This window comes from Protomyctophum parallelum (genome assembly GCF_964188405.1).
Source record: "Protomyctophum parallelum genome assembly, chromosome: 15".
NCBI classification, from domain to species: domain Eukaryota; kingdom Metazoa; phylum Chordata; class Actinopteri; order Myctophiformes; family Myctophidae; genus Protomyctophum; species Protomyctophum parallelum.
Window position 1 is genome coordinate 38,206,274 of NC_139710.1, and position 14,460 is coordinate 38,220,733.

Genomic DNA, 14,460 nt, shown 5'->3' on the forward strand with positions numbered 1-14,460 from the left:
TGATTACTCTGTGTAATGCATAACCACGTGGGAATATGGTCCCCTGATATTATTTTCTTAGTTGAAATATGTCCTGATTTGCCAATTGATTTAACCCATTTTGGGCGGGAACCTCTTTTGGTGTTTTAAGCATTATGTTATAATTTAGCTATTGAAAAATAGCAGATCTACAAGCTCATAGCGCGGCACTTGGTACCGCGCTACGAGCTTGTAGGTCTGCTATTTTTCAAAAATCGTGAAAGTCTTTGAATATATATATTCTTTCAGAGCCAACATTAACTCAAATCTTTGCTTCTGGGGTGTCCCTGGAACAACATGATTTGAGATGGGGGTCGGCGGCCAAATACAGATAATTCTGGGGGTCCTTGACATGAAATAGTTTGAGAACCACTGACATAGAAACATAGGGTTTTTCAGAAAACTGTCATGATTTAGAAGATATTTTGTAGTCTCGGTCGAAATGGGTTAAAGCCCTTTCAAGTGTAGGATTGGATGAGACAGCGCGTAGTAAAATTTCACGGGCAATGTAGCACTGATGAGCAGAACAATTGGATTCCCCTCTCAGCAGGCAGAGGGAAAATGCTGAATTTGTTGCACCTAGCCAGTGGCCATTGGACATAGATTACAATGTGAGTGCATGCTACAGTCTTCTCGCAAGGCGAGCCCTTTAGCCAATAGTGGACAAAGTACACAACCCCATTACTTGAATCAAAGTCTAGACACTCCTGGACAAATATTACTTCACTACAACAAGTGAAAGTTAGCTCAGTCAATATTTTACCCAAGTTAAAATACTGTAATAAAGTACTTGCTTTATAGTGTTGTATCCACCTAAAGCGAGTTCAAGTCGAGGCCGAGACTGACGGGAGGCGAGACCGAGACCATTGATAGGTACAGAAAACGGTACGAGAGTAGGAAGGCGTGTCAGCTGCGCTCAGTTACAGAACAAGGTGGCTTGTCTATAAGCGCTAGACAGCCATCTTATAACGTTAATGTGAACGGGCTCCTCATAACATGGGATATAATAGAATTATTCCTTTGCAGTCAAGGAACAACAGCCATTGCTTTATATGCGTTAGTTATACATTGGTGTACACAGTGTGAATACCAGTGGGAAGCTAAGGACCCCTGTGGGACCCCACATGGTGGGGTGGGGCCGGGGGCACAGTACCAGAGTACAGAGTTGTGGGTTGACCTCCCAACTGCTTTACAAAGCTATATCGTCCAGCTGTAATGTACCGAAAGCGGACGAAAGGTCAATGCTTGTAATCAATCAGTATATATATATATATATATTTTTTTTAAACGTGCACGTGTCGGTGTTATTCCCCCTCCTAATGACTCCGTCCAGACCTGTTTTTTTTCCTTTCCACTTCATCATAGCTAGCGATAGCTCTCCGGCCGCGGCGCCAGTCTCTCATAAAAGATCTGTGCCTTCCGCTGTGGCCACTTAGCCCATTCTGACCTGAGATCAGATTCTAAAAATGTCTTCTACATCCTGACAGTTTTCTGAAAAAGCTATGTTTCTATGTCAGTCGTTCTTCGATTTTTCAAAAATAGCAGACCTGCAAGCTCGTAGCGTGCCACTCGGTGGCGCGCTATGAGCTTGTAGATCTGCTATTTTTCAATAGCTAAAGCATAACATAATGCTAACACCAACACGGGTTCCCGCCCCAAAATGGGTTAGCAGCTGTACTGTACTGTAGAGTATCGATGTTTCACTGTGGAACGCATCAGTCCAACCAGACCTCATTCTGCCATGCAGGCCCGACTGAGCCAGCGCTCTGAACCCACTGTCTGCATGTCTGCAGCAGTCTGTCTGACACGCACGCAAAGTGCTCACATGTTTTACTTAAGTAAAAGTATTCAAAATTAATAAATGACTTGAGTAAAAGTATTCAAAATTAATAAATTACTTGAGTAAAAGTACAAAGGTATTGGCATCAATATGTACCTAATTAAAGTACCAGGAGTAGAAAGTACTCACTATGCAGAATGTCCCATTTCACAAGTTTCAAAGGTATAAAAAAAACAATTTGTATTGTGAGCTTGTAGATCGGCTATTTTCAAATGACCAAAATGTATATAGGGCTGAAGTTGTTAATTTATGTTTTGTAATAATAATCAAGATCTGCAAAGTAACTATAGTATAACTAATGTTTTCAAATAATTGTAGTGGTAGTGGTGCAACATTTGCGTCTGAGATGTAGTGGAGTATAGAAGTAAAAGTGCTGAAAATTGGAAATACTCCAGTAAAGCAAAAGTACGTCAAAAGTGTACTGTAAGTACAGTACTTAGTAAATGTAGTAAATGTACTTAGTTACTTTCCACCACTGCTGTAAACAAAAGCAAAACGTTTACATTGCCTCAGAGGTGAATTAAAAGTATCTTATTAGTTGTTAATGCCTTGGCATCAATTATTTCAAAGTTTGCTTCGTCATGGTCTCAGGCTTTTTGCTGCTTCCGTTAAAGGTTAATACCGCCACTGTGTGCTGATTGCCACGACACATCTCAGTGCCTTGTCTAATTGTCTGTGTTGACACATTCATTACCGTGGTTGTGAAATTACAACCCCAGCAAATAGCTAATTGGAGTTAATTGACAGTCCCTTAGTTACGGCTCAGTGAGTGCCCATAATAAGGTGCGTTGCGGTTTGTGGGGACAGGATGTTCCAACAGTACAGCTGGCGTCAAAAAAAATCTGAATACTGTCTTCCTTTACCGACTGGCTGCTCTGAAACGGATTAGAACGGGACAAAGCTCCTGTCCTCTAACTGTTTAGTCTGCTGGTTCCTTTTGGTTTTTCAGATATTTAGACATTTAGGTGATGCTGTGGTAAGGAGATTGTGTCTTCATTGTTCAATGAAGGACACATTGCTGCAGTGAACCTAGGACCTTTATTGTTTTATTGTCTCCACCAGGCCGAAGGCATGGGGAGAGAGTGTGTGCCATTACCAGCTAATCTCCGGTACCGTTAACCCGGTCAATGCCACATTTTGCACACACAGTCCCTGGATTCCAATGATGAACCTCTGCCCGAAATTTTCCAGAACTTTTGAAAAACACATTTTTGGATATTACTCCTCCAGATTCTGTCCAAAATTTCGCAAATCGTTACACACTATCTCTATAGTCATGTGTTCAAGACGGATCTGTCGGATATGTCATATTCCCCAAAAAATGCCTCAAATCGCAGCATGCAATTTACGTTAAATCTTTCCCGGACTTTCCTACTAGGCTGAGGAATATATCCCACCCTTTTCACATTAGCCTGTTATAGCACCACCAACAGGTGGATTTTTGCAAAACACATTTTTGGAACAAAATGCCTCAAATCATCCAATTGTCATCCAAGGCGTATAAGAAGAAATGGCACCCTTTTCACATTGGCCTACTATAGCACCACCAGGAGGCCACAATCTGACCTGCCCTGGTGGAGACCTGTGCCCCGAGGGGCGCTTTATCTAGTCAATCTTTGTTTTGGAGGTCTCCCGGACACAATTGTTTTTGAGATGGGGGTCCGCAGCCAAATATTTTTGGGGAAAAAGTTTGAGAACCACTGCACTATAGAGGCAGGGACTCAATATCTACACTGCCGCTATAGAGCAGCGGAAATAGTTAAAATAGTTAATAACCTCCTCTTGTCTTTTTCAGAATGATATCTCAGCTGGAGGCAGAATAGGAGCAGACCTAGAGGAAAGCACCAATGCTCTGCAAAGTGTTACTGTGGTATGCATCAATGTTATACAGATATACAGTAAAGGCAGTGGTGGAAAAAGTACTCAATTGTTTTACTTATTATATATATATATATTTTAAGACAAAACAATACTGCCTCATCAAAGTTGGTATTGTGACTTTATAACGTGTATATTGCTGAGAGGGAGAGAGGTGGTGGAGTTCTGCTTTAGCAGACAGACAGTCCAATGGAGTTGAGAGGTTCTGCTTTAGCAGACAGACAGTCCAATGGAGTTGAGAGGTCTTGTCCAAAGAACTTTTTAATGTTTTCTTTATAAACAACACACAGACATAAAGGGTGTTCAATAGCATCGATTTATGGGGGGGAAAAAACACTTAAAACCTAGAAAATGGAATTTGGTAGTTTCCTCCCGACAATATATTTTTTTATGATTCTTGGCATTTATTTGCATTACAGGAAGAAGTCCAGTGTTCATGTGAACACCCACCTCAGGCCAGACCCTCATCCAGTGTGAGAGAGGGCCAGGCCAGAACCTCATCCAGTGTGAGAGAAGGCAAGGCCAGAACCTCATCCAGTGTGAGAGAAGGCCAGGCCAGAACCTCATCCAGTGTGAGAGAAGGCCAGGCCAGAACCTCATCCAGTGTGAGAGAAGGCCAGGCCAGAACCTCATCCAGTGTGAGAGAAGGCCAGGCCAGACCCTCATCCAGTGTGAGAGAGCAGCCCACCAGAAGACTGCACTCTGCCAGGCCGGGGGGCCAGTCCAGCTCGGGCCCTACCAGGCTGTTCCAGGACTGCCTCCACAGGCCCGTCAAGCCCCTCCTCCACCAAGCCTCCCCGAACTCCGCCCACCACGTCTGCCCCAACACGGCCCGTCACCCCTCCCTCAGCTCCCTGCGTCACACCTGCCAAAGCTCCCCTTACCTTCCCACCTCCTCCGATCACCACCAACAACAACCCCACCCCGCTCACCACCACCATCACAACCAACGTCTCTCCCTGCACAACGACCGTCCCAGCGCCACGGGGCGCCACCACACCTGTCCCGGGTTCCTCCATCACGGCGGGGAGACCGCGAGCCCTAACCCTAAGCCTGAGGCGTTGTCCATCAAGCTCTCGTCTCGAGCCAGCTCCTACGAGAAGTCCTCCTCTGTCCAGGCCAGGTCTTCTGCCGCCTCGTCCAACTCCGCCACCCCCGTGGCTTCCCCGCACCTGTCGCCCCACCCGTCGCCGTGTCCCTCGCCCTGTCCGTCTCTCGTCGTACCGCCGCCCCCGCCCTGCAGCCCCAAGCAGCCGTGCTCCCCTTCCCCCAGCCAGAGAGATGGGAACAGGCTGACAGCAGATGGCAGAACGCAGCCCCAGCAGAGAGGTATGATCACGAATTCAAGCATGCACATGGTGAAAACAAAAGTATTTCTCTCAAATGATTTGATTATTATTGAGTAATGAAAGAATATTGATGTTGCCAAAGCACGTGGTAGTAGAAACATTGTGAAATACTTTAAATCTCTGGCTTGATTTCGTCATTTTGCCCTTTTATTCCCCCTACAATTCTTGGTTCAAGAAGTTATGTTCATATTTTTGCTGTATGGTTGCATTTAGTTTTTTTTCCATAGTGTATTTTTTCCTTGAACCATGTTCTTCACAGGCGCATGATCGCATTTCTCTATATACTGTTTGCATGTCTGCATACCTGCCAATTGTGTGCCAATTCAAGTGTTACCCAATCTGCTGCTTTCAGTATTTTACAATGCAAATTAATTTGCAGTGCAAAGAGACTTCCTGCCACGGTCATACTCATAACCTAGCTACGTTGACCAGCATTTGTGGATTAAATTGATTCTCCACAATTGGCCTAGGCCTATAGCCTAGTCACTAGGCCCTATAGTGACTATAGGGCATTTAATTATTGAACAGAAATTCAGATAATGAATCATTGAGACACCACATTACCATGCATACAGTATGAAGATTCAGTATGAATCCAGAATTGTGTGCTGGATAGTCACAATAGCCACAAGAATAAATGTCTTGGTAAACAAGGCCTAAACCAGGGGTCTTCAACAGGGGTCCGGGACCCCTAGGGGGTCCTGAATTGTTTCTTTGTGTGATAGATTTGTATTTGTTTGTTTGTTTCACAATAAAGGACAACTTTAGTTTTTTTTTCTACCAAGGTTCATGTTTTAGGTTGTTATTAGAGAAAGTAAAAGAAGAGGGTAGAACATGAACCTTTTTGGTTGAAAAAAAAAACTAAAAAACTAAAAAGTCAAAGCCATCTATGAAAAGGTTAAATCTGCAACACAATTTTATACAGTATGTAATAGGGGGGGTCCCTACTTCAACGTGGACCCCTTAGCAGAGAGAGAGAGAGAGAGAGAGAAAGAGAGATGAAGACCCCTGAACCCTAAACCATAATTGATTGTGCCCCTGTCCTGTCCTGTCCTGTCCTGTCCTGTCCTGTCCTGTCCTGTCCTGTCCTGTCCTGTCCTGTCCTGTCCTGTCCTGTCCTGTCCTGTTCTGTTCTGTCCTGTCCTGTCCTGTTCTGTTCTGTCCAGGGGCCACTCTGTCTCAGCTGTCGGACAGCGGCCAGACTTTGAGCGAGGACAGCGGGGTGGACATCGCTGAGGCCGGGGGGCTCAGTAAAGATGGCAGTCCTCGACCCAGCAAAGGCCATGCATGGGGGCAACTGGAGCCCCCTCCAGGGCCCCAGGTAGCTCCACAGACCTCCAGACAGGTGATGGGGTGGGGGTGGGGGTGGGGGGGGGGGGGGGGGGGGGGTAATAGGACAAGAGGACATGCTGTACTAGGAAAAGTTTATAACTGCAACTGGGTCAGAGCTTTGTTTTCTTACATGAAGCTTTCCAGGATTTAGAACTCATTACAGGATATTCTTTGAGCTAAATTGGCTCTCTTAACATTATAACAGGTTATATAATTATTAGTTATATTTTATTAGTCTCATGCGCTATATTATTTGCAGTATATTATCGTCACCTTCTTAAAATAATGTCGAAGTCATTTCTTTTACTAGGTGAGAAGGGCTGACTTAATTTGGACAGCTGTCACCTTGGTTTTGTCAACTGCAAATTGCAGCAAAGTGGAGCATAAATACAAACATCTAAAACTGCCTGATGGTTGATTTAGATTTATGGCAACTGTCCGTGTTTACTGACAGCTCATATTCATGTTGAAGCCATTGTTTTTAGAATCGGCCTGAGGTCTAAATGGGTTTAGTAACTATAGGTAATATATTTCCGTTTTCCAACCACTGCCTACAGACGGGTTCACCCGGTCCGGCTCCTAGCCCAGTCATGGTACGCGTGGCAAAGAATGCCAACACCCTTGGCATCGCTATAGAGGGAGGAGCCAACACGCGCCAACCTTTGCCACGCATAGTCACCATACAGGTAAGTGCATGTTCCCTAAAAAACACACTTACAGTACTTTACACCAGTGGTCCGTGAGGGGGTCCCTGGTGGTCCCCAGCTGTTGGTAACCTAATGCAGGGGTTCTCAACGTTTTTGGCTGGGGACCCCCCGAAATGCTTTGGCCATGTCTCACAACCCCCGCCCCTCCTCACCACCAATACAAACTGACTGCAAAAATAACCTTAAAGATGGAGTGCCACAATTTTTGTATTTTTCCAGTTATTCATGTGTCTATGAGGTGACAGTACTTCATTAGACACCCTGGAGTTGTTTTTATGTGCAATGGTGTATTAACTTTGTATTTAGGGTTTCTTCCTGGAGGCTGAACCCTTGACAGTCAAACGGGCCAATGAAGTAAACAGTAATATAGTGACATCACACTATCAGCCCCTCCCCTAACCCCTCCCCCCTTTATCATACAACTACAGCTGTGGGTGCGGCTTCAGTTCAGGTGGATCACCACCCATCACCACCCACCAGGCAGACCAGGCATACTTAAAGGACCACTTCACCACTTTTCAACCTATCTTCATATAATAGGTCCTCACTAAAAAATTTGAAAAAATGGCGCAATTTTGTTCTACTCGCACTGTGTCTCATAGGAGGGCTGTGGGCAGTTCAGAAACCGTCTTCCAGTGACATCATCAATGGGGAATACAAGCTAATAGAAACTGCAGGCTTTCTAGTCCTGAAAAGTTGCAATGCAAAAATGGAAGCCATCGTTCTCACGATAATGAAAATCTAAACATTTTTGTAAAAAAATCTTGTTTAAAAAAGAATCTGCCTAATGATGATGTCACTGGAAGACGGTGCCTAAACTGCCCACAGCCCTCCTATGAGACACAGACTGAGTAGAAAAAAACCGTGCCATTTTATCATGATTATTAGTGAGGACCTATTATATGAAGATAGGTTGAAAAGTGGTGAAGTTGTCCTTTAATTAACTGGTGGGCGTGTCCACATAAAAGCATGATTTTAACAAATACTGTACACTTTTTGGAAAAAGTTCTTCCCCCTTATATTGTAATAATACCTGATGATCATGTTTTAGGGTGGAAAAAAATGGTGGCACTCCATCTTTAATAATGGAGAAAATATATCATAAATGAATACTGAAACCAGATATAATCATTAACACAATCAGCACCGGGATTCCTTCAAAATACCACCCCCCCCCTCGATTTCATTTATACGATACATGATTAAAAAAGCGTTCATATTTTGAACGAGAGGCGGATGACGAGCAGAAATGAAGCGCTAGTATATCCATCAAATCAAAACCACGGAGAGACAAGGCACTCTTTCTGCCGCGCTAACAGGCTAGTGAACGGGAAGCTAATATGACTGGATAGCGAAGTGTACGGTGGCCGAGATAAAAAAAAAAAAAGGAAATCATTATGAATATTCTCCCCTCGCCTGATATCATTGAGAATGCGCTAGGTCTAGGACGTGTACACACGTCCAATGCATCCGTCGATTGGATTCCCTATGACGTGTGGACCAGGGGGGCAGTCAGACAGATATTTTGTGAAGCCTGAAACTCCTGAAAGTTCATATAATGGCCTGTTGTGGCTGGACCCAAAAAACCCCATAGCCCCATAGAAGTCCATGTATTTGGGCCCAACTTCACCTAGACTGTATTACCTTAATAAACATGGTCATGAATACTTTCTGCTTCCAGTCACTAGTTTAAAGTCTCATTTCTAATGTCATAATATTCTTTTTGGAAAATTATGGTCCCATTTATAAAATAAATGACCATAAAGTCGCGTATGTTCTGAGGGGCGTGGCTACCATTACAGTCTATGATCGGGAGTCCCCACCCACTCGAGTCAAAATAAAAACCAACGGAGAAGAAGGGGGGAAGTCCCGCCTCGTTGTCTGGGCAGCCAATGGCCAGCTGGGCCCAAACGGAGCCAGCCAATGGCCAGCTGGGCCCAAACGGATCTAGAAAGATGGCGACTTACAGTGCAGGAATAACAGGCTTCATTTTACGTCCATGTTAGACCCGGGGAACGCTTTGTCCATATTTTTTACAGTCTATGGTGTGGACACGTCGGATGGACGGAAACGGTTAAGGAAAGTGTATGCATGTACTACAGTATGTGTACTATGTAAACTCTTAATTTTCATTTTACAGCCATTCAGTTGCAAAAATATATAAATCTGATCTATTGGACCCTTTATAGATCTCGACTCTAACTCTTGAGTGTAAAAATGTAACCAAAATGGGTCCATTTGGTCTTCACAATTAGAGAATGTAAAATAATTGTAATCTTGATCAACGTTTACCTTTTATGGTATACCAACATCAATATGGAATTGTGGTCAAACCTTATATCCAACGATAACAAAGTATTTCTTAGTTTTGGGTCTGAGAGGCTAAATCTCATCAAACGGTGGTCCGTGGCTTAAATGCCGAATACATAATGAGCCTTGATATAGAAAAGGTTGAAAAGGTTACTCAGTGAAGACAAAATGGGTTCTCTCAAGCACATTCACTATAACTATAGCACTTGCCCTAGCCTAGCCCCTTAGATAGCACTTCATGTAGACCTAGATAGTATTTTAGACAGACTTATAGCTTGTTACGTAGACAGCACTAGAATTGCATTTTATGTAGTCATAGCACTTTATAGTACACATGTATATTGTATAATATATAATATAGTCTAGTATGTATAGTTGACATAGATACTCCACTGTTACGTTCTTAGTTTATACATGATTCATGATAACTACTTTTTATATATGTGATGTATGCCATGCTCTTATTTTTGCTTAATGTAAGTCGCTCTGGATCAAGAGCGTCTGCTAAAGGCCTAAATTGTAAATTGATTCAACCTAGTTTCACATAGCCCACATTTGCCCCCTGTTTGCCTCTGTTAACGTTTCACCTTCATGCCTTATTTTGACTTAATTATAATCTAATTATTGTTAGTCCTGTGATTTCTCAAGGACACAAAGCCGCAAAGGAGATATTTTCACAGCAGGAAACGGGTCGCTATTATCAGATGCAATATATGAGACTATGGTCCTCTGCAGTGTTTTCCAGTTTCTCCATGGAGAATATGCGTGACAGTACAGATTTCTATAACAATGACTCCCCCACTGCCACTTCCATAAATCTCAATAATAATAGACTGCTACAGTATGTGGCCAAACCCCCCCGCCCATTATGAGCGAGAGAATTGTCTCCCATTTAGCCAATTATAGCAATAATATCAGAGGGTTATATAATTCAATAACCAACTATTTTTTGCTCTGATGGGATTCACGTGTTGTAATCAGTGTGACATCAACTAAATTACTCCCCTGATTGAAACTTAATTTCTGGGATGGTGATGCATAATAATATGCTAATTTCCATGTTTAAGTATAAAAGCTTAAGTATAAACTAAGTAAGTTGACTGACTAAGCATGTGGTTATCTGTTTTACAACAATGCAGCGGGAGTTCAGAGTACTGCATGTGTATTCACACACATGAACACAGAGGTGGGAAGTAATCAAATACAATTACTTTGTACTGTTAACTGTACTTAAGTAGTATGTTTTAAGTATCCATTTTTGCTTAAGTATTTCTTTCACACTTAACTAGTATGTTAAGTATCCGTTTTACTTACCGTAAGTATTTCTTTCACTTAATAAGACTAGACTTTCATCTCACTACATTTTCAAAATTGGCATATTAGTCTATTGTAAATAAGGAAGTAGCCTACTTTTACTCAAGAATTCAGCATATTCATGGAAAATTATCAGCAGATTTCTGCTTCAGAAATCCAGGCGGGTGATCAAAAGCCAAATTCCAAATACCAATAATTCCAGAGGAGTGGGATGATGCCTTGATACTGTACAATACGTGTAGATTTTGCACATCTCTAGATTTCCCCCACACAATTGGCTGCCTGCAACCTTCGACACACCTGTCTGTGATTTAATTAAGCAATATTACACGAGAGGGTGTGGTTTAACGTGATTATTGCCACGACAGTGATGCAGTAAGGAACGAGACAAAGTCGAGTTCCACAAGCATCACCCTTCATTGTCAATGCGTTTACAAAACAAACATTGAACTAAAGACAAACATTAAACCTGTGTATAGGAGGGGCTGTCTGCACCCCATGACGTATTTGAATATTGATAATATGCATGGATATTTCAGGCTGAGCGCCCCTTCTGTGCTTCAGTGTTGAACCACGTTACATGCTGCACAATCAACACCATTTAGAATAAATGGAACATTAGCCTTTTCCACCTACAATGGCCAGAATTGTTAAAGTGGGCTAATGCCTTAAAAAAAAGGGCTTGGCCCCAAACAACCCTTCATGTTATAATTACTCAGACGACAGACTTTTTCATGTCTTGAACACTACTTTCACCCATCATTCATTTTTCATCCCAAACCCAAAATTAGCCACGCACTTAAATGTACTGTAACAGCACAAAAATAGATAGCTGCACCCACACTGGTGAAGGCAAAATATCATGGGGGAAAAAAAGACAAAAAACTGAGCAGATTGACTGAGGCAATCTGGGTCGCCCTCCTACACGTTTAGCATCCTCTGCCAAGCAGGTGTGATCAATGGTTGGTCAGACGGAGAGAGAGATGAACTATGTCAGGTTGTCTACGTCTTTCCCCCGCGGTCTTTGTCTGACCAGGCATGAGGGAGGCGCTTCAGATCAGCACCACTCTCTAAAAACTCAACGGATTTGTTTGAGCTGTTTGACAGAATTAAGGGATAATGACCATTCCACGGTATTATGTGCCAAAACACACACAACCGCAATTATGCAAATCAATCACCACACTTGTATGGATACACACGCACACACACACACACACACACACACACACACACACACACACATGACTCAACCGATGTGGCTTCCTGAAAATAACCGATCTATTACAGTACAAGCTACACAATCGTGTGTTGTTATCTTGTACATCGGTTCATTTCAAGTGACGTTAACCTCACAGGAAGCCACAGGTGATTTTTAACCCGCAGCACGGGTGATTTGTAACCTGCAGCACGGGTGATTTGTAATCCGCAGCACGGGTGATTTGTAACCTGCAGCACGGGTGATTTGTAACCCGCAGCACAGGTGATTTGTAACCCGCAGCACGGGTGATTTGTAACCCGCAGCACAGGTGATTTGTAACCCGCAGCATGGGTGATTTGTAACCCGCAGCATGGGTGATTTGTAACCCGCAGCACAGGTCGGACTAACGGGGCAGTCCCCTGGCCTACACGTCCACATTGGACAGGAAAAGGCGGCCTTTGTTGACCAAGCGTCATTCTATGTAGGACAACCTGGGAGTAAGAAAGCGTACATTAGTTGTCAATCATCCAAGCCCCATGTCCTTCACATTTCTTTGCACCGGCTGATTCTTCCTATACGTAGGCCTATATGCAATTTTCATTTGCATTTCATCTCCCCTTTCAATTTCAATTCAACAGGCTTTATTGGCATGACATTTTACATGCTGTTGCCAAAACACTTTCTCTTTCCATTTCTCTATCTCTCTCTTTCCCTTTCTCTCATTCTCTCCCACTACCCCACTGGCCAATCAGGCGGGTGGCTCCGCCCACAGGTGTGGCCAGCTGAAGGTGGGCCAGGTGATCCTGGAGGTCAACGGGGTTTCCCTCAGGGGTCGGGAGCACAAGGACGTGGCACGCGTCATCGCAGAGGCGTTCAAGACCAAAGAGAAGGACCACATCGACTTCCTGGTGGCCGAGGTCAATCATGGCCACCTGCCTGGGCACTAGCGTGACGGACTGATGCATTCATGAACAACAATCAATTTAATTTCCTATACCCCTTTAATCATATCCCTCAGATATTCAGTTTTTCTTCCGGGAAAACGACGAGTGGAAGGTTGAGTGTGCTGTTGCTGATTGCACTTAGTCTTTTGCACAAATATTGAAAATATACAGGGAGAATTGTTACTGTATTTACCATAAAATTGAGACCTGAATCAACTAGTGTTTTTGATTGAGACTTAGTTTGTTTTCATCTACTTGCAGTATGAGCATGAGTTTGCCATTGTGACAGTATCGGCTCAGCTGATTTTACTGTGAATCAATTAGCTCGATGCACCTCATCTACACAGGACAAGGAGCGAGCGTTCCGACAGCGATATTGGCCCTGATATGGAGCGTTGGTCATTGCGTTGCGACGTATAGCCTGCCCTGAACCAATCAAATAAATAGCGGGGGCGGCGGTGGCTCAGGGGTAGAGTGCCTGGATGGTAACCGTAAGGTTGCCAGTTCGAACCCGGGCTCCCCCAGAGTTACTGTCGAAGTGTCCTTGAGCAAGACACTGAACCCCTAATTGCTCCCGATGTGCTAGTTGGTGCCTTGCATGGTTTCCGCTGCCATCGGTGTATGAATGGGTGAATGTAATGCACAATCTCTGTAAAGCGCCTTGGATAAAGGCGCTATATAAATGCACCATTTACCATTTAGTAGAGTGTAGATCTCAACCAATAAGTGTTTGGGGTCACAAAACCTCGCTGAAATGGAGACTCTGAGAGCGAATATAGGAGTGGTGGACGACGTCGCAGCATGCTCGCAGTTAGTCAGGACAGTCTCATTGGAAAAACGTGTATCGTAATGAGATTTCATCGTTCGCTCGCTCGCATCACTGGCAGTGTAGATTAAAGCAATAAGCCACAAGAGGTCTCAGGTTACCGGGTGTTTTATAATGGCTGAGAGGCGTAGTGAGACACAACACCTCACCGACTCTCAGTAATTATAAAATACCCGGTATAAGCTGGGACCTTTTTCTGATTTACTACGTGGTCTAATCAGAAATCAGCCAATCAAGTATTGAGACTAACCGTTTTAGAAGAGGTGTTTGGACATGGTAGTGACCTGCTATGGTGCTCCCCGGTGCAACACGTTGACGCATTGTGTTCAACGTAGAGTTCAAAATAGGCCGTATTCGCACGGCAACCATTGTTGGAATTCTGCATTGAAATACCAGGGTGGCAACTGCATACAGTAGATATAAAAACCTGAACATGAATTTGTTTTGTTTACATCTGTTGTAGATGATGTGGGAAATAACGCTTCCTGCTTATGCAGCACGATATTTTGCCGCCACTAAACAGTGATTTATACACAGTATTACACACATTATCATCATAATGCAGTAAAAAATTGCGACTACTGCGGAACTCTCATTTAGGGTATCTGGCACATTTCTAAAGGAACGATTTAATTAGTTTTAAGACCAAATTGGCCAAAATTGTCAGAAAGAGGAAAATTGCCAATCTACAATCTTCCCAATATTTATCTGTGGAAGCGAGTCAAACTAAATGTAAGGCAT

General features: G+C 43.5%; 1 protein-coding gene across 1 annotated transcript in view; it reads left to right on the top strand.

Annotated features, from left to right (window-relative positions):
• The window catches only part of LOC310871839 (whirlin-like), a 91,085-nt gene extending 77,780 nt beyond the window's left edge, over positions 1–13,305 (top strand). The window contains exons 10-14 of the mRNA XM_083783474.1: positions 3,654–3,728; positions 4,156–5,065; positions 6,252–6,430; positions 6,975–7,103; positions 12,702–13,305. Coding sequence (XP_083639600.1) covers positions 3,654–3,728; positions 4,156–5,065; positions 6,252–6,430; positions 6,975–7,103; positions 12,702–12,896 — 1,488 coding nt within the window. The 3' untranslated portion in view covers positions 12,897–13,305. The remainder of the gene's footprint in view (positions 1–3,653; positions 3,729–4,155; positions 5,066–6,251; positions 6,431–6,974; positions 7,104–12,701) is intronic.
• Positions 13,306–14,460: the final 1,155 nt, after the last annotated feature.